At 42.4% G+C, this 23,956-nt stretch overlaps 3 protein-coding genes across 16 annotated transcripts in view; 2 read left to right on the top strand and 1 right to left on the bottom strand.

The window, feature by feature from the left end:
- Nucleotides 1-23,956, top strand: part of LOC143269257 (disks large homolog 5-like) — a 250,098-nt gene that overhangs the window by 97,542 nt on the left and 128,600 nt on the right. For 2 of the 12 annotated variants that reach the window (XM_076554352.1, XM_076554346.1), the window contains exon 3: nt 5,910-6,064. The exons of the other annotated variants lie outside the window; for them this stretch is intronic. The gene's annotated coding sequence lies outside the window, so the exon portion shown is untranslated. The remainder of the gene's footprint in view (nt 1-5,909; nt 6,065-23,956) is intronic. 12 annotated transcript variants of the gene reach the window in all.
- The window catches only part of LOC143269237 (uncharacterized), a 99,896-nt gene continuing 76,395 nt past the window's right edge, over nt 456-23,956 (bottom strand). Inside the window, exons 7-12 of the mRNA XM_076554300.1 lie at nt 9,170-9,332; nt 7,565-7,696; nt 6,316-6,499; nt 2,378-2,490; nt 1,329-1,423; nt 456-1,162 (exon numbers count right to left, since the gene is read on the bottom strand). Of these exons, the coding sequence (XP_076410415.1) occupies nt 945-1,162; nt 1,329-1,423; nt 2,378-2,490; nt 6,316-6,499; nt 7,565-7,696; nt 9,170-9,332 (905 nt within the window). The 3' untranslated portion in view covers nt 456-944. The remainder of the gene's footprint in view (nt 1,163-1,328; nt 1,424-2,377; nt 2,491-6,315; nt 6,500-7,564; nt 7,697-9,169; nt 9,333-23,956) is intronic.
- Nucleotides 11,093-16,503, top strand: LOC143269287 (uncharacterized). 3 transcript variants are annotated; one of them, XM_076554392.1, is made up of 5 exons: nt 11,093-11,217; nt 12,582-12,772; nt 14,508-14,623; nt 15,552-15,682; nt 15,798-16,503. In XM_076554392.1, the coding sequence occupies exons 3-5, from the start codon at nt 14,544-14,546 to the stop codon at nt 15,911-15,913; spliced, it is 327 nt and encodes a 108-aa protein (XP_076410507.1). In that variant the 5' UTR covers nt 11,093-11,217; nt 12,582-12,772; nt 14,508-14,543; the 3' UTR covers nt 15,914-16,503. The 3 variants fall into 3 exon arrangements, with proteins under 3 accessions (XP_076410507.1, XP_076410509.1, XP_076410508.1); XM_076554394.1 differs by lacking the exons at nt 11,093-11,217; nt 12,582-12,772 and adding an exon at nt 11,498-11,691; XM_076554393.1 differs by lacking the exon at nt 11,093-11,217 and having other exon boundaries at nt 11,856-12,772.

The raw sequence follows: 23,956 nt of genomic DNA, 5'->3' as shown, positions 1-23,956 counted from the left end.
GTCTTGCAGGAAATTATCTCTACTGATCTGTTATCACTCATGATATATTTCAAGAAACCCAGAGGCATATTGCCTTTCATTTCCTGATTTCTTTTATACAATTTTAATGAACATTTTTATTTCCTGAGAGGCCTGGAGCAATATATTTTTGTTTCCCTTAATTTCGTCTAAATGATGATTTTGTGAACATGCATGTACAGTGTACCACATTTTACTGGTAGCTAAATATATGACCTCAAAGATAGAATATGTCTAGTTTTTTTCTTATGTAGTTGGTATCCATGGAGTAGGCTATGCCATCCACATCCAAGGTGCCACCCCCCTGTGTAGCCCTGAGACCCATGAATGGAAAATCCTTGTGCAGCCCAAGCTTCCTGGATCTTACTGAGATACATCCAAGCCTGTGAGTTCTAGGTTTACAGGAGTGTGAAACCTCACCTGAGTAAAGAAGCGTCTCAGAGTAAAAAGTTTGAAATTGTGTTTTACTCATAAAATACATTCATTTTCCTCAATGGGGCCTTCAAAACAGTATCATTATATACAGTGTATAGCCTTAGCAAACTATTAAAACAATGACAAGAATAAGAGTAATAACAAAAGTTAACAAAACCTTAAATGAAAATGAAGAAAACCAAAAACCAATGCATAAATATCCCAAGATATAAAACAAAAATATTAAGGAAATTACAGTTTTCTTTGTAATTTCACTATGGAAGTGCAAATGAGGTGAGGAACTGGTGTATTCTCTGTAGTGAATTATCTTTAGCTACACATGCCCATGACATGGCGTCAGCTTCAGCACTGCAGTAGAGAGACTCTTGTGCTTTTGGTGTGGTCTGTCTGGATAGCAGTGTGAGATAGAGACAGTCTTCTTTCTCAGATTTCACATCAAATATGGAGTCAGGGTTTTTAGTAATTTTTTTTGTGTTCTCTGTATCTTAGACTTATTTCTGACACAAACTTTTCTCTGGGGATAGTGAGCCAACAGATGTGGATGATATTGTGGCTGGATCGCCTGATGGTAGGTTGATATTTGCCTCACTATTGAGTTCAAAGCTGAAAAGAGGTAGCATTTTCTGAGGAGGCCTTGAACCTGGAGTGTAGAATGTCATGCCTTCAAGGTGTCTCTGGCTTCTTCCAGCCTTCTCAGGCTTAACAGGTGCTGTCAGGGAAAATCAGTAAAGAAAATATGATTTAGAAAGAGTTTTGCTGTGCCACTGGCATGGAAAATCAGGGTCTATTTATCCCTAGTAAACAAAAGTTAAGGAAGGAAACACACCCCATGATCCCTGACTGCTGGGGATGGGGCTCAATGGTGGCTGAATTGCCTGGGACATCGTGTTTCTGCTTCAGCAGCTCCATCTGCAGGAGGCTCTCATCCTGGGCTGTGGTCGGCTCCAGTTCCTGCTGGAGGTTTTCAAACCTAGGGGAAGAAGACAGCTGGGACACAAGCCTGGTGAGGACCTGCCATGTCAGCTTTTGAGCCCTCACCAGATCTACTCAGCTAGACAATTGAGCATTACCTTTCAGCTGAGCTCATTCCCTGCTTCCCCAAGGGAAAAGGGTCAGAGAGGTCCTGGGCAGGATTTTTTTCTCAACTTTTAAAAACTTCTAGACATTTAACTGGAAAATACACACTGTGCTGGATTAGAAAAACAGCATGTTTCTCCAACAGTCCAAAGACATCATTTTGGAGAAATATCAGTACGAGAAGGTCTGAGGCACAGGTCAGGGAAGATGTACCTGGTAGTGATTAGATACCAGGTGAATGTGAACCTCCTGGAAAACTCTATGCCTGCCCTCTAGTGGAGCCTACACAGCAATGCAAAGAAGGCTCTGATTATTCCTACAGCTCAGACCCCTGCATGGGATTCACTTGTCAACCCCTACTCTGTTTATGACCAGAGTAAATCTTCTCATGAGAAACTGATAAATAGTGCAGAGAGCCTGCAATCAGCACTGGGCTGCTGTATGCAAATCTGCCAAATGGTAGACACTTATCTCTAAATGTGATGTTCCTGATGGAAAATAAAGTTGCAGGAGGACACACTTTCCTTCATGATTGATGATCCCCTCTAGGTTTCTGGCTGCCATGTGAATATTTGTGAGGAGATCTAATGTTAGAGATGAGATACGCAGAGGATACTAGAGGTCTCAGAAGGGAAGAAGAGGACACAATCTCCATAAGACCAAGGAGAAAGCATATTGCTTCCTGGATAGAAGTTCCTATTGACTGAGTCAGCAATGTCACTCTGAGATGTTCTTTCCATGGCTGTGGCTGGAAGTTTTGCCAATTGAACAGAAACTCAAGAGGACAGAGATCCAGGTACAGTGGACCCACTTAGATCCCCCTGCTTCTGGAAGCCTGGGCTCCTACCTCATCTGGGACACAGTGAAGTGATGCTGCAGCTTTGCTGCCAAGTCCCTTTGCCGGGTGAGCAGTTCCTTCTGCTTCAACAGGGACTGAAGATCTTCAAGTCTTTGATGTTCCTGTTCATTAGAACATTGTGTTTTTAGGAGAGGATTGTGTGCACCCCTTTAAATACACACACGTGCAAGCACACACACACACACACACACGTGCACGCACATATGAATTAGTACACTTACACACTCTTGAACACACACATGTGAATGCATGCACACATACAAGCACACTACATTGCATCCATGTTTAGTTTCCCAGATAACACTGTTGTAAGAAGAGATCACCTGGGATAGCATAGAGAAGAAAATTACCTTTCATTAACCCACACCCCTCTCTACCCATCGTCCATCCCAGAGGCAGGAAAACAGGATGCTCTGAAAACAGAGATGTGGAGAAGATTGTGTACTTTTACTCTGTTTTGATATTTTTTCATTTCATTTTACTTTATATGTGCGGGTGTTCTGCCTGCCTATGTGTCTGTATAACACATGCATGCCTGGTGACCTGGGAGAAGAACTCAGTGGGTAGATCAGTCAGTGTAGTACTTACTTTATAAACCTGTACACAGACAGGTGAACTCCAGGGTTCCTTTACCAGTAATCCAAGCTCTCCTAGCAAGTTCCCAGTCTGTGCATTGAAGTTCCCCAGCACAGGACCACTGGATGGCAGTGGACCAGCCCCTTGCTCTCACGCAATACTTCCCAGTGTCCTCAAGGGCATCTTTCTCCCAAAGAAGCTCTCTAAACCACAGGTTGCCTTAGGCCGAAAGCAATGAGCTCAGAAAACTAGAAAACTTCTAAAATCAGGAGTTTATATTAACCTTTCCTCCAAGTATCATGATTGTGTCAGGGATTTCTTTGAGTAACAGAAGGTTGACTAACTCAGCCAAATGATTGCATGTATTATTTCATGGTTCACAATATTCCGTGGACCAGATTGCATGTTTTCACTCATCAGTGATGGGCATCTGAATAGTTTCTAGTTGGGAGTGCTGTGATGAGTCCAGCTGTAACCCTATTGTCCCCTATTCTCTAGGACACCTACTTTCCATTTTAGAATCAATGGTCCACCTAGAGTCTGCAGTTCAACTTTCTGAATAATTGTACATAGCTTCTCACAGGGCTGCACCATTTTATACTACTAGCTATATCTGAGAATTCTCATTTCTGCGAACCCTCCATCAGGACGAATTTTAACTCAGTATGAAGAAGTTCAGAATAAAAAAAGTTTCTGAGTGCTGCAGACAGAACATAGAGTGGGTGCTTTAGAGTGTGATGAGCCTAAGGGGTGCACTGAGACAGCCTCTTCTCACACCTCAGCATAGCTGTGGGACTTCTGCTGGGCTGAGATGCAGCCACAAGCACCTCTGCAGTGCAGAATTTCTCAGAGAATAAAATCCAGGCCAAGCTCCAAGGACAAGGTTAGCTGAACCAAGGTTAGGGAAAAGTACAAGGAAAATGGCAGCAGACAATGAGGAGAAAAACAAAACAGGATGCAGGGAAGTCGTCAGTGGTCAGGCACCATTCACCCAGAACAGAGGACACAAACTCTCAGGCACCTTTCCTGCCTCTCAGTAGCCTCTTTCTCACCTTCATTGACCCCACTACTTTGTTTTTCTCCAAAGGATCTCTTTGCAGATAAATAATTCTGCCTGTGCAAATACCTGAAAAACTTTTACCTTGTATCAATTTTCTATCTGTTGTTATTGTTAGCTTTATGGACATGCAGAATGATGGGCAGCTCCATCAGTTCTTTGACTGATGCAAAGTGGTACTAACCACGTTAGGCATAGTACTTTCTCATTGAAGTCTGTCTCCATCATTCTTAAAGATGTTCCATTGTTCTGTGAGGGAGTGAACATACACATAGAGGCTCAAACACATATTCCCATACACACAAAGATGCACATAAAGACAACACACAGACACACACACACACACAACACACACACAGACACAAACACACACACCTTTCTTGTACCCAGAAGAGCAAGGCAGAAGACTAGAATCTTGCAGCACCTTTTCTACTCTAGGGGGAGGTAGTGGGTCCTCCCCGCTATCTGAAAGACTCAGACCCATCCTTGCTCTTCTGCCCTGCTCTGAACTTATTTCCCCTTCTAGGGAAGTTTTTATCACCAGACTCACTGATTGTACAGAAAAGTAACAACCTCTGGACAACTGAGTTTGACCACACAAGACCAAGTGCCCATGGAAGATGGCTGGACATGAAGCCTCCCGACAGATCCAAGTTGACCCATCATAGACTCCTCACTAAACCTGCCCAGACTTTTCCACAGATGACAGTGATGGACCAGAGAATGGAAGTCACCCATTGTCATTACCCAATAACTTTTGACCAGATTACAGTGCATATTATATGAAAACAGCCCCAAGGAAGTCACTAGGAGGCTACTTAGGTCACCTACAGCACTTTTCTGAAATGCGCACTCTATACAACTATGAGGAGGAATCTGTCATAAGACACAGTCATATGCATGATAGAGTGAGCATCAAAATGTCAGGTTCCTTATTGTGTAGCCAGTAAGACAAACTAGAAATACCCTGGGATGTTACCTCTATGCGGTGAAAGAAAAGTCTATGTTGATTTTTCAAACAGCTTCATTGTTTGATTTTTGCTATTTACAACAAAATGAATTAATTCCAAAGTAATAAAAGTGTGTAAAAATTAAGAGAAACCAGCAAGTCAGTTCTTTTTCTGACCAAATGTATCATTTAGTAATGAGATGAGACAGAAAAAGACAGGAGGCTCTACTGTGAGGAGTCGGGAGATCCAAAGATCTGTGACTATCCAGCTTAACCAGAAGAAAAAATTTCAGGTTCAGTGAGAGACCTGGGCTAAAGGGAATAAGGGAGAAAGCAACAGAGGTCGCTTGATGTGGCCTTCCAACAAACAAATAAATGTGTGCACCCTCACACATGCATACACCACACACACACACACACAAACACACACACACACACACACACACACACTCACCACAAATCATAAGTGAGCAGAACGCAATGAGGAGGACATCAACTGAATGAGAATGGCATTACCAGTTGAATTTAGACTCCTCACACTAGCTGTTTCAAGTGATACCCACAGTTCTGCTTTCCATCATTTTGAGACTAAACATGCCTGGGGAAGCATGCTGTGCTTCTGCAGGCTATGTTGATGCAGTTGGAGAAATTATTCTCTTAAAATCTCAAATCTGCCACCCTGACTCCCACCTGTCATAAGCCCTGGCCACATCCCTGGTCATCCAGTGAGCTTCTGAGTGTAAGATCCAGGATGGGAGAACTGGCCAATGCCAGTCACAGGAAACAATATTGACAAGCTGTTACTTAGTTTCTGTGAGTGTGAACCAAGAGGTTAGCCAGGTAAAGAGAACGCCATGGCAGTCTGGGAACAAGAGGGTAAAATGCCATATGACACCCAAAAAAGATGTCCACAAGACCCAGTCATTTGGCGTTTGTAGGGGATGTTCCTCCTTCCATACTGTTTCTGCCTCTGACCTCATATGACCTCTGCAAACAAATGAGATCCTGATTCTTGAACTCAGTCAATCAGATCTCTGTGCTACTCCCTATGTGGCTCCCATCATAACACCGCTCCTTCTGTGCTAACATATCAGTAAGTGACAAGTGATTGACCCGTCTCCCTCGATGGACTGCAGATTCTAGAAGAGCAGTAGGGTTTCCTTGGCAGTCATGCAGTGCCTTCCAAGAGGCTAACTCCTCAGAAAGACTTGTGAATGATCACAAAAATGAACTATTGGGTGGGAAGGGTCAGTTGGATAAGTGAGTTGAGGGTTACATGAGTGTGTGTATAAGTATGTGTATGGTTAGACAGGTGGGGAGCCTGGCCCTGCTACTTCAACCTACCTGCTGCTGCTTTGTCCACAGGTCATAGATCTTCTCATGGGCCTCCTCACAGAGCCTCCTGGCCTCCTCACAGGACTCTTGTAGTAAAATCTGCTCCCCCTGCAGCTTTCTGTTATCCTCTTTCAACATGCTCACTTTTTCCATCAGCTGAGTCCATTCACTCAGGAGCTGACTATAGAGGATGCTGAAATATCACCAAAAATGATGAGCTCCACCTCCATTTGCACTCCTGCCTCCCAATACCATCATTCGTGCAAGGTGTCATCTACCCAAACCCAGATCCCTGGGATGAAGCCACATTAGCCATGCCAGCATGACTGAGGTGCAGACAAAAGCCAGAGAATAGCCAAATTCCAGAAAGATTCAAACTACTTCTGAATACCCTGACAGCAAAAGGGATCCATGTAACTCTGAAAACTAGATCCCCTACCTCTCTACCACACACCCTGGTGTTTAACTGTTCACAGTATTGAGAAAACATGAGCACGAAGAGGGAAACCATGCTGGGGGCGGGGGCAGAAGACCCAATGGGAATGTATTTCATGTTTTCCATAGAAACCAGCTCTGTAAGCTCCTGCCAGAGCCACAGAAAACATTCATGGTTAAAACCATGTTTTCTGTCTAGAAGTTCCAGAAGCTGACAGGAAAATGTTGGGAGGGGCTCTCAGACTCTTCACTCTTAGGAGAACTCACTGTAGGAGGCACAAAGTCCAAGAGCTATCAGACAGGCTCCTTGCTAAGAGGTAAACAGGCCTGAACCACAGCCCAACTTTGTTCACAGGTGAAGAAGGGAAGAAGCTGCTGTGGGATGTCTTCTGTATGCTGTGAATATGTGTTGCTCCCATTGGCTAATAAGGAAGCTGCTTTGGCCTATGACAAGGCAGCATGGAGCCAGGCAGAAAAATCCAGGAGAGTCAGAGAAGAAAGTCAGAGGTGGAGGAGATGCCAGCTTCCACCCAAGGAGAAACATGCCAGCAGCCTGGCCATGCAGCAGCCATGTGCCAAACATAGATTAATAGAAATGGGTTAATTTAAGATGATAGAGCTAGCTAGCCAGAAACTAAAGCCATTGGCCATACTGTTTGTAAGTACTATAAGCCTCTGTGTGTGTCTTTGGGACCATTTGGCTGCAGGAGGTGGATGGGACAGATTCCTCCTGACAGATGCATCAGGCAGGTCTGGAAAAACTTCGGACTACCAGAAGCAGTCCTTAACAATTTCAGGGGTCCCATCTAAATTAGGCACTCACGGGTAGGAGTTGGTCTGCTCACTCAGCTCCTTGCACTTGTAGGAAGCCTCACAAATCTCCTTGGGGAATTCCTTTACATCTGACATCTCCTTCTTATGCTGTGTTTTCAGCATCTCCAGCTCAGATTTCAGCCTGTAGTAGGGCATGGCCCCAGTAACAAAGAACCCCATGAATACAGGCCTCAGGGACCACATGAATTAAGGTTCTGTTTTATACTACCGTAGCCCACTGGATGTCACACCCTGAATTCTATACTGGACCTCCTGATGTGCATTAGACTTGCCTTACTGTCCCATGGCCAGGAAAGGCTGGGTGTCAATAGGGAAGGAGACAGGGCTACATGATCTCCCTCAGTAGACCTCTGGGAGCAGACTAGCTGGCTATGAAGGTCTGAGCAGTCTGTGCCACAGATGGGGGTGTATCTGAAATCTGCAATGACATTCCCACTGTCTTGAGAACAGAGATTCTTTCTCCTTACAAGGATACCCAGAACTCATGATCTGTATTGCCATGGGGAGGCACTACATTCAGATGGCTTTATAAACACCCAAGGGGATTCCAATGAGGGACCAGGATGAGCACAAAGGCTGAGAGCAGTGATGTTCAATGTGGGGCTCCCTGGCCTCAGCACTTCCATCACCAGAAATCTTTGAGACATGTGAATATTCAGACCTACTATCAATGTCTGACTCAGGATCTGAAAGGACGGACACACACACACACACACACACACACACACACACTGTAAGTGAGCCTCTCAGAGACAGTACAGAACACACTCAGACACACAATCCTCAGCACAAGGAGATTTATTAACCTAGCAGTGCAAGCATAGCTTGGGACCTTGTCTCTTGAGCAGGCGAAGGCACACAGCAAGCAGCAGGCTTTTTTAACAGTGGGTTTTTAAGTAGAGAAGTTTAAGTCTGTGCTGGGTAAATTGTTGAGCTCTGATGGGACAGGTTAGCCAGTGTAACCAAGTAATGAATTTTGATTGTTGAACTTTGGTGTTTACTTTCAAGAATGAGTCAGTGTCCACAAAAGGGAATGGGCTTTGGGGACTAAATTTAGGAATGTTATCTAATGGTTTATCAAGGGAGAGAGAAGTGAAAAGGGCAAAACCGGCCACTGCTTTGTTTGCAATGTTTGGGCCCCTTAGAGAGCACTTCACACACATGAACCCACACACAGGATGTCAAAGAAATGCAGGTAGGGAGTATTGCCTCAAAGTATAAGGAGCAAGACCAGAGAGGAGCAGGGATGAACTCCAGGCCTTCCAGACACACAGATGGACGAGTAGGACCACAAGGCCTTTCGGCCTATTCCCAGAGCAAAAAGCAAAAATAAATATAAACACTCAACCCAGAGCACCAAGCATCTCCTAAAAGCCGATGTCTGTCAAGGCCTCTTGAAATGCATGTTGTGATCTTACACCTTCCTGCCCGTCTGTAGATAGTGACTCAGGCCACAGGCTCTGCCTTTTCATTTGGAGGAATCAGAACAGCCTGTGTCAAATCTCACTCCTCCAGGTTTCAGTTCTGCCTCTCAGATGCACTCAGGACACAGTAGGGTCAAGACAGTCACTAGAGAAAAGTGCATGATGAATACCTGTTGTTCAACTCATTGTTGTTATAAAGGGCCAGGAGTTCCAGCAGTTCATTCCTCTCATTGGTCATCATCTGTAGCTGAAGGGTCAGGTTATCCACCTGGTTCAGCTGCTGCTCCTGCTCAGTGAGGAAGAAGGGTGTGGATGATGCCTTCCTAGTAGTCCCTGTAGGTACATAAACATAGTGAATTTGTACAGATGAATGGCATAAGGCCAAGAGAGATCATGTGGAGCCCCAAGAGGAGGCCTGAGGGAGAGGAAATGCATGGAATCCAACGAAGGCCTAAAATTCAGAGCAGATATCCTTAAACTGGGGTCCATAAGCGATGTGTCTGTCTTCAATCTCTGAGGATAGATATAGGCCTCAGGCCCTACTGCAGCCCCACTGTCCCTGAAAGGCATAAGCAAGACCAGTCATGTTGGCTTGGAATTGTCACCAGATACCTGCTATGATGCAAGAAAGTCCTGGACTCCCTGGTGCTTTGTACCTTCCTGCTGATAACCTGTGTCCAGGACTAAAAGACACTGAATGTCTCAGACCTGGGTACATGGATGGAAAGCTTTGCTCTCTGGTATTTATATCAGATATCCATGAAACCTACAGAAATCCACTGAGAATAAAGTGCAGCAACATGCTACCCTGATACCTCATTAGTGGTTCTGTGCCTCCTTTGGCATTCTTTGACAGTCAGAATGAACTGAAAAAGGTCCTAGCACAGTACTGCATACTTGACCATTCCTGGCCCTCTGCCAACTAACCATCAGAAACCTCCACTTGGGATCTGCTCTTTAGGGACCCAGAGAAGCAGCATAGGCCTATGACTTCAGATGATTACAGCTACTGACCTCCATTACTAGAAGGCCCAGTTCTGGCCTCAACTCCTCCCTAAAAAACCAGAGATCTCTCTTCCAGTCAGTATGCTCAATCTAGCCCACATGTTGATTGGTGAACTCTATACGGACTTAATGAATGCCTCAAGGGCATTTGGCGTTGTAACAACATTGGTGATTTCACAAAAGATGCCAAGGGCTCTCCAGGATACAATAGAATTTCCAGAGAAGGGACTGTTAGGGTCACTGCCAACAGCCTTCACCTATCTTATAACAAATTCTTCCCCAATTCACCGAAAACCAAGCTACCCTTTCCAAGGAGTCTTCCCTGAGACACAGGGAAAGGCCTTCAGCACCTTCTCCTTCCAATCCAGAGATCTCTCTGTTTCATTAGAATCTAGTTTATTCTAATTCAATAGTTCATCATGTATGGAGGGCAAGGCTCATTTTCCAAACTGTGCCCAGGAATGGCTCTTCTCTTCCTGATGATCTCTAACAAGATGAGAAATAAAGGATGTTAAGAAATTAGCTCAGTATAATGGGGAAGGAAGATCAGTTCCACAAGGTGAATAAGCACATCAGAGAAGATCCACAGGGCAGTTACAATGTATGAGGATGGTGGAGGATTATGTGGGTCCTGTCAGAGCAATGATAAGTCACATAGGTAAAGATGAAACTTTTGCCAAAAGCGTCAGGAGAATACATTCCATCCATCATGATGTTAGCAAAGATGTTATCAACCATTGAAAGGTGTGACTGAAAATACCTATGAACTGGGCATCCACAGGTGAGCCCTCTGACATCAAGAACAAATACTTACAGGAAGAGTGATATCCCAGTCCTGCACTCAAGGTAGCGGGAGGATGACTGGCTAGTGAGAGGGCAGGAAATCAGAAACCTTAGGGATCACTGACATGAAGCAATACTTGGTGGCTCCTGCCCTGCTAGTGGTTGTTATTTAAAATGTGAGAGCCTCTAGCTCTGGCCAGGGGACATTACTCTCTCTGTCATTAGTGACACACACCAAAAGACATCCAGTGTGTGTGAGTTGCTGGGCTGGTACTGAAACCTCTTTAGTCCCCATGTGCTTCCTTCCCACTCAGAGTGAAAGCAGAGGGGCCTCAACAGAACAGCTGCAGCCATGAATATTCCTGACTCTGCCAAACTAACCTTGAGAATCCTCAACTTTGTTCTGCTCTTGAAGAACTCAGAGGAGCAGGTAGGCCCATTGCTTCTCAGAAACTCTCACCTGCTTAGCCCCACTCCTGGAAGGAGCAGCTCAAGCCTTCCTCCTTCAGGAAGCTCCCCATCCCTTTCCCAGGACTCACTGCGCTTTCCCCAGAACCATTTATTTCTTGATGTGTGACATGGAGACTGAAGGCCATCTTCCTTCTGCCTCCCTTTGGTCTCCCTGTGCTCTCCATCCTGTCTCCCAAGAATCCTGTTCAGTCTAGACAGCATGTCTGTAAGTGAAACACAAGACACTGCACAAATGCCCCAATGACAGTTGGTGTTGCCACAACACTGGTGACATCACATGGAATGCCAGGGCTCTCCAGGATACAGTAGAATGTCCATGTGCTGATGTCACCTGGTATAGCTATTTCATCCCTGTTACATACCTCACTCAAAAGTGACTTGAAACCAAGGTGCCATTTTCAGGAGCCTCTGGATTCACAATGGAAACCTTTAGGTAGATCCTCCGTCCAAAGCCAGAAATCTAGGCCTCTGCTTCATTAGAAACTTTATCTAAGTGAAGTTGAAAGCTCCCTTTGCATGCACTGTCCAGGGTTGGATTTTCCCCTCCTTAAAATTCATAATCAATAATTTGAGAAAGAAAGAATGCTTAGAAATGAGGTTAGGACAATGAGGAGTAGTAGGGATGTGACCTCTGAAGTGAACAATCCCCCAGGGAAATCCTCAGACTTGTAGACATTGGTGGGCTCTAAGAAAAGTCACATAGTTAGTTATGAATATTCCCCCAGTGTCAATAGAGCTCATCAAGCTATGAGGTTGTTAGTGAGATGGTATCTTAGTGTCATTTGATTTGCATTTCCCTCTTGGCTAAAGATTTTAAGCAATTCCTTAAATGTCTTTTGGCCATTTAATATTCTTCTGTTGTGAATTCTGTTTAGATCTGTACCGCATTTTTTAAGTTAGATTATTTCATATTTTGATGTCTAGTTTCTTGAGTTCTTTATATATTTTGGAGATCAGCCCTCTGTCAGTTGTGGGGTGGTGAAGATATTTTCCCATTCTGTAGGCTGTCATTGTGTCCTCTTGACCCTGTCCTTTGCCTTTCAGAAGCTTCTCAGTTTCAAGAGGTCTCATTTCTTTATTGTTGCTCTCAGTGTCTGTGCTACTTCTCTTCTATCAGGTTCAGTGTAACTGGATTTATGTTGAGGTCTTTAATCCATTTGGACTTCAGTTTTGTGCATGGGCATAGGTAATGGATCAATTTACATTCTTCCACGTGTCAACATAAAGTCCTACAACCACCATTTGTTGAAGGCACTTTCTTTTTTCTTTGTATACTTTTAGCTTCTTTGTCAAAAATCAGGTGATCTTATGTCTTTGGAATAGTTCCAGGTCTTTGTGGATCATCTTTAAGAATGATGGAGACAGATTTAAATGAGAAAGCACTGTGCCTTATCTGGTTACTAAAACTTTTGCATCAGTCAAAGAAGAGATGGAGCTCCCCGTCACTCTGCATGTCCACACAGCTAACTACAACAAAAGACAAAGAAACCAATGCAAGCTAAAATGTTTTTCAGGTATTTGTAGAGGCAGAATTATTTATCTGCAAAGAAATTCTTGGGAGAAAAACAAAGTAATGGGGTACATGAAGGTGAGAAAGAGGCTACTGAGAGGCAGGAACGGTGCCTGAGGGTTTGTGTCCTGATCTGTTCTGGGCGAACGGTGGCTGACCACTGATGACTTCCCTGCATCCTGTTTTGTTCTTCTGCCTGCTGCCATTTTCCTTTCACCTTTGCTTAACCTTGGTTCAGCTAACCTTGTCCTTGGAGCTTGGCCTGGACTTTATTCCCTGAGGAATTCTGAACTGCAGAGGTGCTTGTGGCTGCATCTCAGGCCAGCAGAAGTCCCATAGCTATGTTGAAGTGTAAGAAGAGGCTGTCTCAGTGCACCCCTAGACTCAACTTTTTTGTTTGTTTGTTTTTGGTTTTTTCAAGACAGGTTTTCTCTGTGTAGCTTTGTGCCTTTTCTGGGACTCACTTGGTAGTCCAGGCTGGCTTCGAACTCACAGAGATCCGCCTGGCTCTGCCTCCCGAGTGCTGGGATTAAAGGCGTGCGCCACCACTGCCCGGCTCAGACCCTGCTTTTACTCCAAACTTCTTCATACTGAGTTAAAAACTTCCTGATGGAGGGTTGGGAGAAATGAGAATTCTCAGATATTGCTAGTAGTGTAAAATGGTGCAGCCCTGTGAGAAGCTATGTACAATTATTCAGAAAGTTGAACTGCAGACTCTAGATGGACCATTGATTCAGAATGTAAAGTAGGTGTCCACAGAGAATATTGGGGACAACAGGGTTACAGCAGGACTCCTCAGAACATCCCCAGCTAGAAACTCTTCAGATGCCTTTCATTGATGAGGGAAAATGTACAATGTGGTCCATGGAATATTGTGAAGCATGGAATATTATATGCAATTATTTGGCCATGAGTTAGTCAACCTTCTGTTACTCAAAGAAATCCTGACACATTCATCTTACTTGGAGGAAATGTTAATGTAGAGTCCTGATTTTAGGGATTTTCTAGTTTTCTGACTATTTGCTTTGAGACTAAATTGAAGCAACCTGTGGTTTAGAGAGCTTCTTTAGTAGGAAGCTGCCCTCCTTGGAGGAACTGAGAAGACCTAAGAGAGAGAAGAGAGCAAGGGGCTGGTCCACTGCCATCCAGTGGTTCAGTGCTGGGAACTAAGCCTTCAATGCACAGATTGGGGAACTTGCTAGGAGAGCTTGTATTACTGGTAAAGGATCCCTGGCGTTCAGCTGCCTGTGTACAGGTTTACAAAGCAAGTACTACATTGACTGATCTGCCCACTGAGTTCTTCTCCCAGGTCGCCAGGCATGCATGTGTTATACAGACACACAGGTAGACAGAACAACTGCACATATAAAGTAAAAATAAAATGAAAATTATCAAAAGAGAGTAAAAGTACACAACCTTCTCCACATCCCGATGTTCAGAGCATCCTCTGGGATGGAATAAGGGTAGAAAATATGTGGGTTAATGATAGGTCACTTTCTTCTCCATGGTATCCCAGGTAATCTTGTCTTACAATAGTGTTATCTTGGAAACTAAATATGTATGGAATGTGTGTGCTTGTATGTGTGCATCCATGTACATGTGTGTGTTCGTTCAAGTGTGTGTGTGTGTTCAAATGTGTGTGTGTGTGTGTGTGTGTGTGTGTGTGTGTGTGTGCATGTGTCTATATGTACAAGGGTGCAGACAACCCTCTCCTAAAAACACAATGTTCTAATGAACAGGAACATCAAAGACTTGAGGAAGATCTTCAGTCCCTGATGAAGCAGAAGGAGCTGCTCACCCGGCAAAGGGACTTGGCAGCAAAGCTGCAGCATCACTTCACTGTGTCCCAGATGAGGTAGGAGCTCAGGCTTCCAGAAGCAGGTGGATCCAAGTGGGTCCGCTATACCTGGATCTCTGTCCTCTTTGAGTTTCTGTTCAATTGGCAAAGCTTCCAGGCACAGCCAGGAAAAGAACACCTCAGAGTGTCATTTCTGACTCAGTCAATAGGAACTTCTGTCCAGGAAGCAATATGCTTTCTCCTTGGTCTTATGGAGATTGTGTCCTCTTCTTCCATTCTGAGACCTCTAGTATGCTCTGAGTATCTCATCTCCTAAATTAGATCTCCCCACAAATATGCCCATATTAGCCAGAAACCTAGAGGGGATCATCAATCATGAGGAAAGTGTGTCCTCCTGCAACTTTTCTTTCCATCAGGAACATCACATTTAGAGATAACTGTCTACCCTTTGGCAAATTTGCATATAGCAGCCCAGTGCTGATTGCAGGCTCTCTGCACTATTTATCAGTTTTTCATGAGAAGATTTACTCTGGTCATAAACAGAGTAGGAGTTGACAAGTTAAGCCCATGCAGGGGTCTGAAATGTAGGAATAAGCAAGGCCTTCTCAGCATTGCTGTGTAGGCTCCACTAGAGGGCAGGCATAGAGTTTTCCAGGAGGTTCACATTCAGGTACATCTTCCCTGACCTGTGCCTCAGAACTTGTCATAATGATATTTCTCCAAAATGATGTCTTTGGAGGAGAAATGTGCTGTTTTTTCTAATCTAGCACAGTGTGTATTTGCCAGTTCAAGTCTACTAGTTTTTAAAAGATGAGAAAAAAATCCTGCCCAGTAGCTCTCTGACCATTTTCCCTTGGGGAAACAGGGAATGAACTCAGCTGAAAGGTAATGCTCGATTGTCTAGCTTAGTAGATGTAGTGGGGTCTCAAAAGCTGACATGGCAGGTCCTCACCAGGCTTGTGCCCCAGCTGCCTTCCACCCCTAGGTTTGAAAACCTCCAGCAGAAACTGGAGCCGACCACAGCCCAGGATGAGAACCTCCTGAAGCAGAAACACTATGTCTCAGGCAAGCAAGCCACCATTAAGCCCCATCCCCAGCAGCCAGAGTGTTCATGGGGTGTGTTTCCTTCCTTAACTTTTGTTTACTAGGAATGAATAGGCCCTGATTTTTTTGCCATGTGCACAGCCAAACTGTTTCTGAATCTATTTTCTTTACTGATTTTCCCTGACAGCACCTGTTAAGAAGACTAAGAAGGCTGGAAGAAGCCAGAGACACCATGAAGGCATGACATTCTACACTGCAGGTTCAAGGACTCCTCAGAAAGTGCCACCTCTTTTCAGCTTTTAACTCAATAATGAGGCAAATATCAACCTACCATCAGGCAATCCAGCCACAATCAGATCCACATCTGTTGGCTCACTATCCTTGGAGAAAAGTTTGTGTCAGTAACAAGTCTAATATACAGAGAACACAACACAAATTACTAAGAACCCTGACTCCATATGGGGTGGGAAATCTGACAAGGAAGACGGTGTTAATGTCACACTGCCCTCCAGACAGACCACATCAAAAGCATAAGATTCTCTCTCTAGTACAGTGCAGAAGCTGAGGCCATGTCATGGGCAAGTGTTGCTGAAGAGAATTTACTATAGAGAATAAGCCAGTTCCTTACTTCTTTTACTCTTCCATAATGAAATTACAAAGGAAACTGAAATTTCCTTCATTTTTGGTTTTATATCTTAGTATATTTATTCTTTGCTTTTTGGTTTTCCTCATTTTTATTTAAGGTTGGGTTAATTTTTGTTATACTTTTCTTCTTATCATTGTTTTAACAGTTTGCTAAGGCTATAAACTGTTTATAATGACTGCTGTTTTGAAAAACCCCATTGAGTAAAATGAATGTATGTTTATGAATAAAATAAATTTCAAACTTTTCACTCTGAGACTCTTCTTTAGTACATGGGGTTTCACACTCCTGTAAACCCAGAACTCACAGGCTTGGATGTATCTCAGTAAGATCCAGGAAGCTCGGGCAGCACAAGGACTTTCCAGCCATGGGCCTCAGGGCTACACAGGGGGATGGCACCTTGGATGTTGGTGAATAGCCTACCTCATGGATACCAACTACATAATAGAAAAATTAGACATATTGTATCCTTAAGGTCATATATTTAGCTACCAGTAAAATGTGGTACACTCTGCACACATGTTCACAAAATCATCATGTACACCAAATTAAAGGGAAACATAAGTATATTGCTCCAGGCCTCTCAGGAAATAAGAACGCTCATTAAACTCGTATAAAGGAAATCAAGAAGTAAAAAGTAATCTGCCTCTGGTTTTTTTGAAATACAACATGAGTGATAACTGAACAGCAGAGTTGATTTCCTGCAAGGCAATTTAGGATATTTTGTGGTGCTTATGGGTATGTAGTATTTTGTTTATACTTATGGGTGTTTTGCTACCACATAAATGCAATTCCCATAAAGGCCAGGTGAGGACAGAGTCCACTGGAATTTAACTTAAAGAAGTTTGTTAGCTGTCCTGTGGGTCTTCTGAATAAATAAATGCTCTTCCAATAAATGCTCTTAATGGATGAGCCATCTCTCCAGTCCCTGTAATTGACCTTTGTCTTTCAAGCCATGTGTGCTGTATTATTTCCATTGGATCACTCCCAACCAAAGACTGAAATTTATTGAAAACTGTAGGGACAGGCATGCTAAATATCTTAGTCTGCCACACATCCATTCAGAGCTATCATAGGTTCAGGATCCTGCCCAAGTCTCACTGACTGTCAGAATGGAACAGAATTGCTAGATCTCTTCTAGGTTGACAACACCTATTAAGCCTATCTGATGAAATGCAGAATTGAGAACACCCTCCTGTGGGTAGAGATAGGATGAGGAATCCCTCTTGATGGTCCAGATAAGCAATGATGGGAGGAACCTCATGACTAGATGGAGTGGATGGAGCCTGCAACAGGGGCACATGTCTGTGGTGCAGAGTGATTCTGTGCAAAACTAAAAAAGGAGAGAAGTGGTTGATGCTCCTCTATTACCACAGCAGATCTCAGATTATATTGAGAAAGTTCTTCCAGAGACTGATTTACTCTGGTGAAGCTCCTCTGGAATAGATATGACTTCTGAGACTGAGAGTCAGGCAGAGATTTGATGTGTAAAGGAAGTTATCCTGTGGGTCTCTAGACTGGAGCTGTCATTTCAGAGGTAAAAAGAACCTACTATCCTCTGATCTACATGTGGACAGTAGGGTGTGTGGTTGTGTGTGTGTGTGTGTGTGTGTGTGTGTGTGTGTGTGTGTGTGTGTGTGTGTGTATGTGTGCCAGGTCTTAGCCCACAGAAGCTAAGACATCTTGTTTTTCATTCCTCACTGAAGCTAGAACCTCTCCATCTCATATTAATAACTGTGTGTTCCATTTGAGAAATTTCAGACTTGTGTTATTTTACTTTCTTGCCCAGAAGCTATAGACACCTTGTAGGCCAGCATCAAAGCATCACCTGAAAAACAGGCTAAGGGAATGTGATCATGTGGAATTTATAACTGAGATATGGCTGTTGTGAGGCCCAAATTTCTCTAAAACTCATATACCTCTTCGGTGCATTGGTTAGGGTTCTTTGGGGTAACAAATTATACAATGAATTTCTACATATACTAGAGGCTACTTTTTAGAATGACTTACAGGCTGTAGTCCAGCTAATTGAACCTTGGCTGGCTATGATGACAAAGTCTAAGAATCTAGTAGTTGCACAGTCCACTATGCTTGAAGTCTCAGCCCATCAGTAGTATAGTCTGGAATCCCAAAGAAGTCAGCTCGAATGCCAGTGAAGGAATGGACTTGCTAGCAAGGTGAGAGCAAGCAGCTGAAGATAAAAAACTCCCTTCTTCCATCTCTGTATATGGGCTTCCAGCACAACGCCTGGCTGAGGTTACAGGTGGGGTTTTGGGGCTCAAGATATCTGAGTTAAAGGTGTTTTTACCCTCATTAATATCCAGATTAAAGAATGTCTTCTTAACTCAAATTACATGTGGATCAGGATTACGTGTGGATCTTTTCTCTTCAAATTAAGCAAAAATACCTCACAGGCATGCCCAAAAAATTTTGAGTTTTAGTTAATTCCAGATGTATTAAATTTGGCAACTAAAAATAGCTATCACAACCGTACCCATTGTCAACTTGATACACAATTATATCTTTTTATTATTTTAATTTTATAATTGAATTTAAATTTACACATCAGCCACAAATTCCTCTGTCCTCCCTTCTCCCACCCCACCCCGTGCTTTCCCCCAATTCACCCCCATTCCCATATCTTACAGGACAAGGACTCCCCTGGGGATTCAGCTCAGCTTGGTAGACTCAGTTGGGGCAGGTCCAGTCCTCTCCTCCCTTCACTCAGGCTGAGCAAAGTGTCCCTGTATAGGCCCCAGGCTTCAAAAAGCCAGCACATGCACTAAGGCAGGTCCTGGTCCCACTGCCTGGGGGTCTCCTAAACAGTCGACTGTCTCACTTATCCAGAGGACCTGATCCAATTGGGGGCTTCTCAGCTATTAATTCATTGTTCATGTGTTTCCACTAGTTTGGCTATTTGTCCCTGTGCTTTTTCCAATCATGGTCTCAACATCTCTTGCTCATACAATAACTCCTCTTTCTTGCCGATTGCACGCCCGGAGCTCCACCTGGGGCCTGGCCATGTTTCCATCAATCATTGCATGAGAGTTCTACCACAACAGTTAGGGTGTTTGGCCATCCAAGAACCAGTTTAGGTCAGTTCTGGCTATCTTTCGACCATTGCCAGTAGTCTTTTGTGGAGTTATGTTTGTAGATTTCTGGGGACCTCTCTAGCACTTTGCTTTTTCCTATTCTCATGGGGTTCTCATTTATCACAGTCTCTCTTTCCTTGTTCTCCCTCTCTGTGTTTGATCCAGCTGGGATCTCCGGTTCCCCAAGTTCTCTTTCCCCCAAACCTTGGCCTTCATTTCCCCCCATCATGTCCAGTTTGCTCATGTAGATCTCATCCATTTCTCTGTCACTGGGTGATCTTGGTGTCTTTCTTAGGGTCCTCTTTACTACATAGCCTCCCTGGAGTTATAAGTAGCAGTCTAGTCATCCTTTGCTTTACGTCTAGTATCTACCTATGTGTGATTACATACCATGTTTGTCTTTTGGAGTCTGGGTTACATCACTCAGGATGATTTTTTCTAGATCCATCCATTTGCCTGCAAAGCTCATGATGTCTTTTTTTTTTCTGCTGAGTAGTACCCCATTGCATATATATAACATACATATCATTTTATTCATACAATTCAGTAGAAGGATATCTAGGTTGTTTCTAAGTTCTGGCTATTACAAATAATGCTGCTATGAACATAGCTGAGAATTTGCCCTTGTGGTATGATTTAGCATTCGTTGGGTATATGCCCAAGAGTGGTATAGATAGGTCTTTGGAGAGAATGATACCCAATTTTCTAAAACAGTGCCATATTGATTTCCAAAGTGGCTTTACAAGCTTGCATTCTCACCCACAGTGGAGGAGAATTCCCCTTGCTCCACATCCTCTCCAGCAAAAGCTGTCTTCAGTGTTTTTGATGTTAGCCATTCTGACAGGTGTAAGGTGGTATCTCAGAGTCAATTTGATTTGAATTTTCCTGATGATTAGGGATGTTGAGAGATTCCATAAATGACTTTTAGCAATTTGAGCTTCCTCTGTTGAGAATTCTCTGTTTAGCTCTATAGCCCATTTTTTAATGGGACTGGTGGGCATTTGATGTCTAATTTCTTTATATATTCTGGATATCAGCCCTCTCTCAGAAGTGGGGTTGGTGAAGATCTTTTCCCATTCTGTAGGCTGTCACTTTGTCTTCTTGACTGTGGCCTTTGCTCTACAAAAGCTTCTGAGTTTCAAGAGGTCCCATTGATTAATTATTTCTCTCAGTGTCTATGCTACTGCTGTTATATTTAAGAAGAGACCTCCTGTGCCAATGCATTCAAGACTACATCCTACTTTCTCTCCTATCAGGTTCAGAGTAGCTGGATTTATGTTGATGTCTTTGATCGATTTGGACTTAAGTTTTGTGCACAGTGAAAGATATGAATCTATTTGCAGCCTTCTACATGTTGATATCAGGTTATGCCAGCACAATTGGTTGAAGATGCTTTCTTTGTTCCATTGTACAAAGAAGTTTTGGCTTCTTTGTCAATAATTATACATTTTTAAGTGTGCGAGTTAATATCAGGGTCTTCAATTCAATTACATTGGTCCAAATGTCTGTTTTTGTACCAGTACCATTCTGTTTTATTATAGTAGAGATTGAAGTCAGGAATCGTGATGCCTCCAGAGGTTGTTTTATTGTACAGGACTCTTTTGGCTATCCTGAGTTTTTTGTTTTTCCATATCAAGTTAAGGATTGTTCTTTCCAGGTCTGTGAAGAATTGTGTTGGTATTTTGATGGGGATTGCATTGAATCGCCATATTGCTTTTGGTAAGATTGCCATTTTTACTATGTTAATCCTGCCTATCCATGAGTATGCAAGATATTTCCATTTTCTGACTTCTTCAATTTCATTTTTAAGGGACTAAAGTTCTTGTCATAAAGGTCCTTTGCTTGCTTAGTTAGAATTACACCAAGGTATTTTATATCGTCTGTGGCTATTGTAAAGTGTGATATATCTCTGATTTCCTTCTCAGCCTGTTTGTCAACTGTATCTAGGAGGGCTACTAATTTTTTTGAGTTAATCTTTTATCCTGCTAAGTTGCTGAAGGTGTTTATAAGCTGTATTAGTTCTTTGGTAGAATTTTTGGGGTCACTTATGTATACTATCATGTCATCTGCAAATAGGGAAAGCTTGACTTCTTCCTTTTCAATTTGTATTTCCTTGATCTCCTTATGTTGTCTTATTGCTCTGGCTAGAACTTCAAGTACTATATTGAATAAGTATGGGGAGAGCAGACATCCTTGCCTCATTCCTGATTTTAGTGGAATCGCTTTGTGTTTCTCTCCTGTTAATTTGATGTTGATATTGTCTTGCTGTAAATTGCCTTTATTATGTTTTGGTATGTTTGCTGTATTCCTATTCTCTCCAAGACTTTTATCATGAAGGGGTGTTGGAATTTGTTAAATGCCTTTTCAGCATCTAGTGAGATGATCATGTGGTTTTTTTTTTTTAGTCTGTTTATATGGTGTATTACTTTGACAGATTTTTGTAAGTTGAACCACCCCTGTATCCTTAGGAAGAAGCCTACTTGACCATGGTGGATAATTGTTTGATGTGTTCTTGGAGAATCTTTGCCAGTATTTTATTGAGTATTTTTGCATCAATGTTCATGTGGGAGATTGGTCTGTAGTTCTTTTTCTTTGTTGCATCTTTGTTTGCCTTGGTAATCAGGGTAATTGTAGCCTTATAAAAGGAGTTGGGTAATGCTCCTTCTGGTTCTATTGTGTGGAACAATTTAGAGTATTGGTATTAACTCTTCTTTGAAGATATGGTAGAATTCTGCCCTAAAACCATCTGCTCCTGGGCTGGTTTTGGTTGGGAGAATTTAATGACTGATTCTATTTCCTTTTGGATTATTGGACTATTTAAATAGTGTATCTGGTCTTGATTTAACTTAGTATATGGTATCCAGACAATTATCTATTTCTTTTAGATTTTCCAGTGTTGTTGAGTAGAGGTTTTTGAAGTATGACCTGATGATTTTCTGGATTTCCTCAGTGTTAGTTGTTATGTCTACCTTTCCATTTCTGATTTTGTTAATTTGTATGCTCCCTCTCTTTCTCTGCTTTTTGGTTTGTTTAAATAAGGGCTTGTCAATCTTGTTGATTTTCTCAAAGAACCAACACCTTTTTCCATTAATTCTTTGTATTGTTCTCTTTGTTTCTATTTTTATTGATTTCTGCTTTCAACTTGATTTTTTTCTGGCATCTATTCTTCTTTGGCGACTTTGCTTCTTCTTGTTCTAGAGATTTCAAGTGTGCTGTTAAGCCACTAGTGTGAGATTTCTCCAACTTCTTTATGTGGGCATTTAGTGCTATGAATTTCCCTCCTAGAATTGCTTTCATAGTGTCCTATAAGTTTGGGTATGTGGTTTATTCATTTTCATTGATCTCTAGGAAGTCTTTAATTTCTTTCTTTATTTCTTCCTTGACCCATTGGTGATTCAGTTGATCATTATTCAGTTTCCATTAGATTGTAGGTTTTCTGTAGCTTTTGCTGTTGTTGAAATCTAACTTTACATGATGGTGGTCTGATAGAACACAGGAGGTTATTCCAATTTTTTTGTATCTGTTGAGATCTGCTTTGTGGCCAAGTATGTGGTCGATTTTAGAGAAGGTTTCATGGGATGCTGAGAAGAAGGTATATTCTTCTTTGTTAGGATGGAATGTTCTGTAGATATGGATTAAGTTCATTTGAGTCATAAAATCAGTTAAGTTCTTTATTTCTCTGTTAAATTTTGATTTTTTAGATCTGTCCAGTGGTTAGAGTGGGGTGTTGAAGTCTCCCACTATTAATGTGTGGGGTTTTATGTGGTTTAAGCTTTAGTAATGTTTCTATCACATTTGTGGTTTCCCTTGTGTTTGGGACATAAATGTTCAGAATTGAAACTTCATCTTGGTGGTGAGTATTTAATGACATTCTTGATCTCTTTTCATTGATTTTAGCTTGAATCTATTTTGCTAGAGACTAGGATGGCTACACCTGCATGCTTCTTAAGACCATTTGATTGGAAATACTTTTCCCAGCCTTATATTCTTAGATAGTATCTATCTTTGAATTTGAGGTGTGATTCTTGTATGGAGCAGAAACATGGGTCTTGCTTTTGTATCCATCCTGTTACCCTGTGTCTTTTTATAGGTGAATTTAGTCCATTGATATTAAGGAATATTAACAACCAGTGGTTGTTCATTCCTGATATTATTTTGTGTTAGTTTGTGTGCTTCTTTTCTTTGGGGTTTACTGCTGTGCTGTTATGCATTGCCTGTGTTCTCATGGGTTTCTTTCCAGTATGTATAATTGGATGCCTGAGAAGTTGACTGTGTCATACAAAGACTTTACCACATTGATTCCATTCATAGAGTTTCTCTTCAGCATGTGTTCTTTCATGTACTTGGAGATAACTGTCTTCTGCAAAGGCTTTACCACACTGATTTTATTCATAGGGTTTTTCTCCAGTATGTGTTCTTTTATGCCTTCGAAGAATACTCTGATATGAAAAGGCTTTACCACAATGATTACATTCATAAGGTTTCTCTCTAGTATGTGTTCTTTTATGACTTTGAAGATAACTATGACATGTAAAGGCTTTACCACACTGATTACATTCATAGGGCTTCTCTCCGGTATGTGTTCTTCTATGCCTTCGAAGAATACTCTGA

Source organism: Peromyscus maniculatus, chromosome 18 (assembly GCF_049852395.1).
Source record: "Peromyscus maniculatus bairdii isolate BWxNUB_F1_BW_parent chromosome 18, HU_Pman_BW_mat_3.1, whole genome shotgun sequence".
Classification (NCBI taxonomy): Eukaryota; Metazoa; Chordata; class Mammalia; order Rodentia; family Cricetidae; genus Peromyscus; species Peromyscus maniculatus.
Note: the sequence above shows the minus strand (reverse complement) of the source record. Positions and strands in the feature narration are given on the sequence as shown.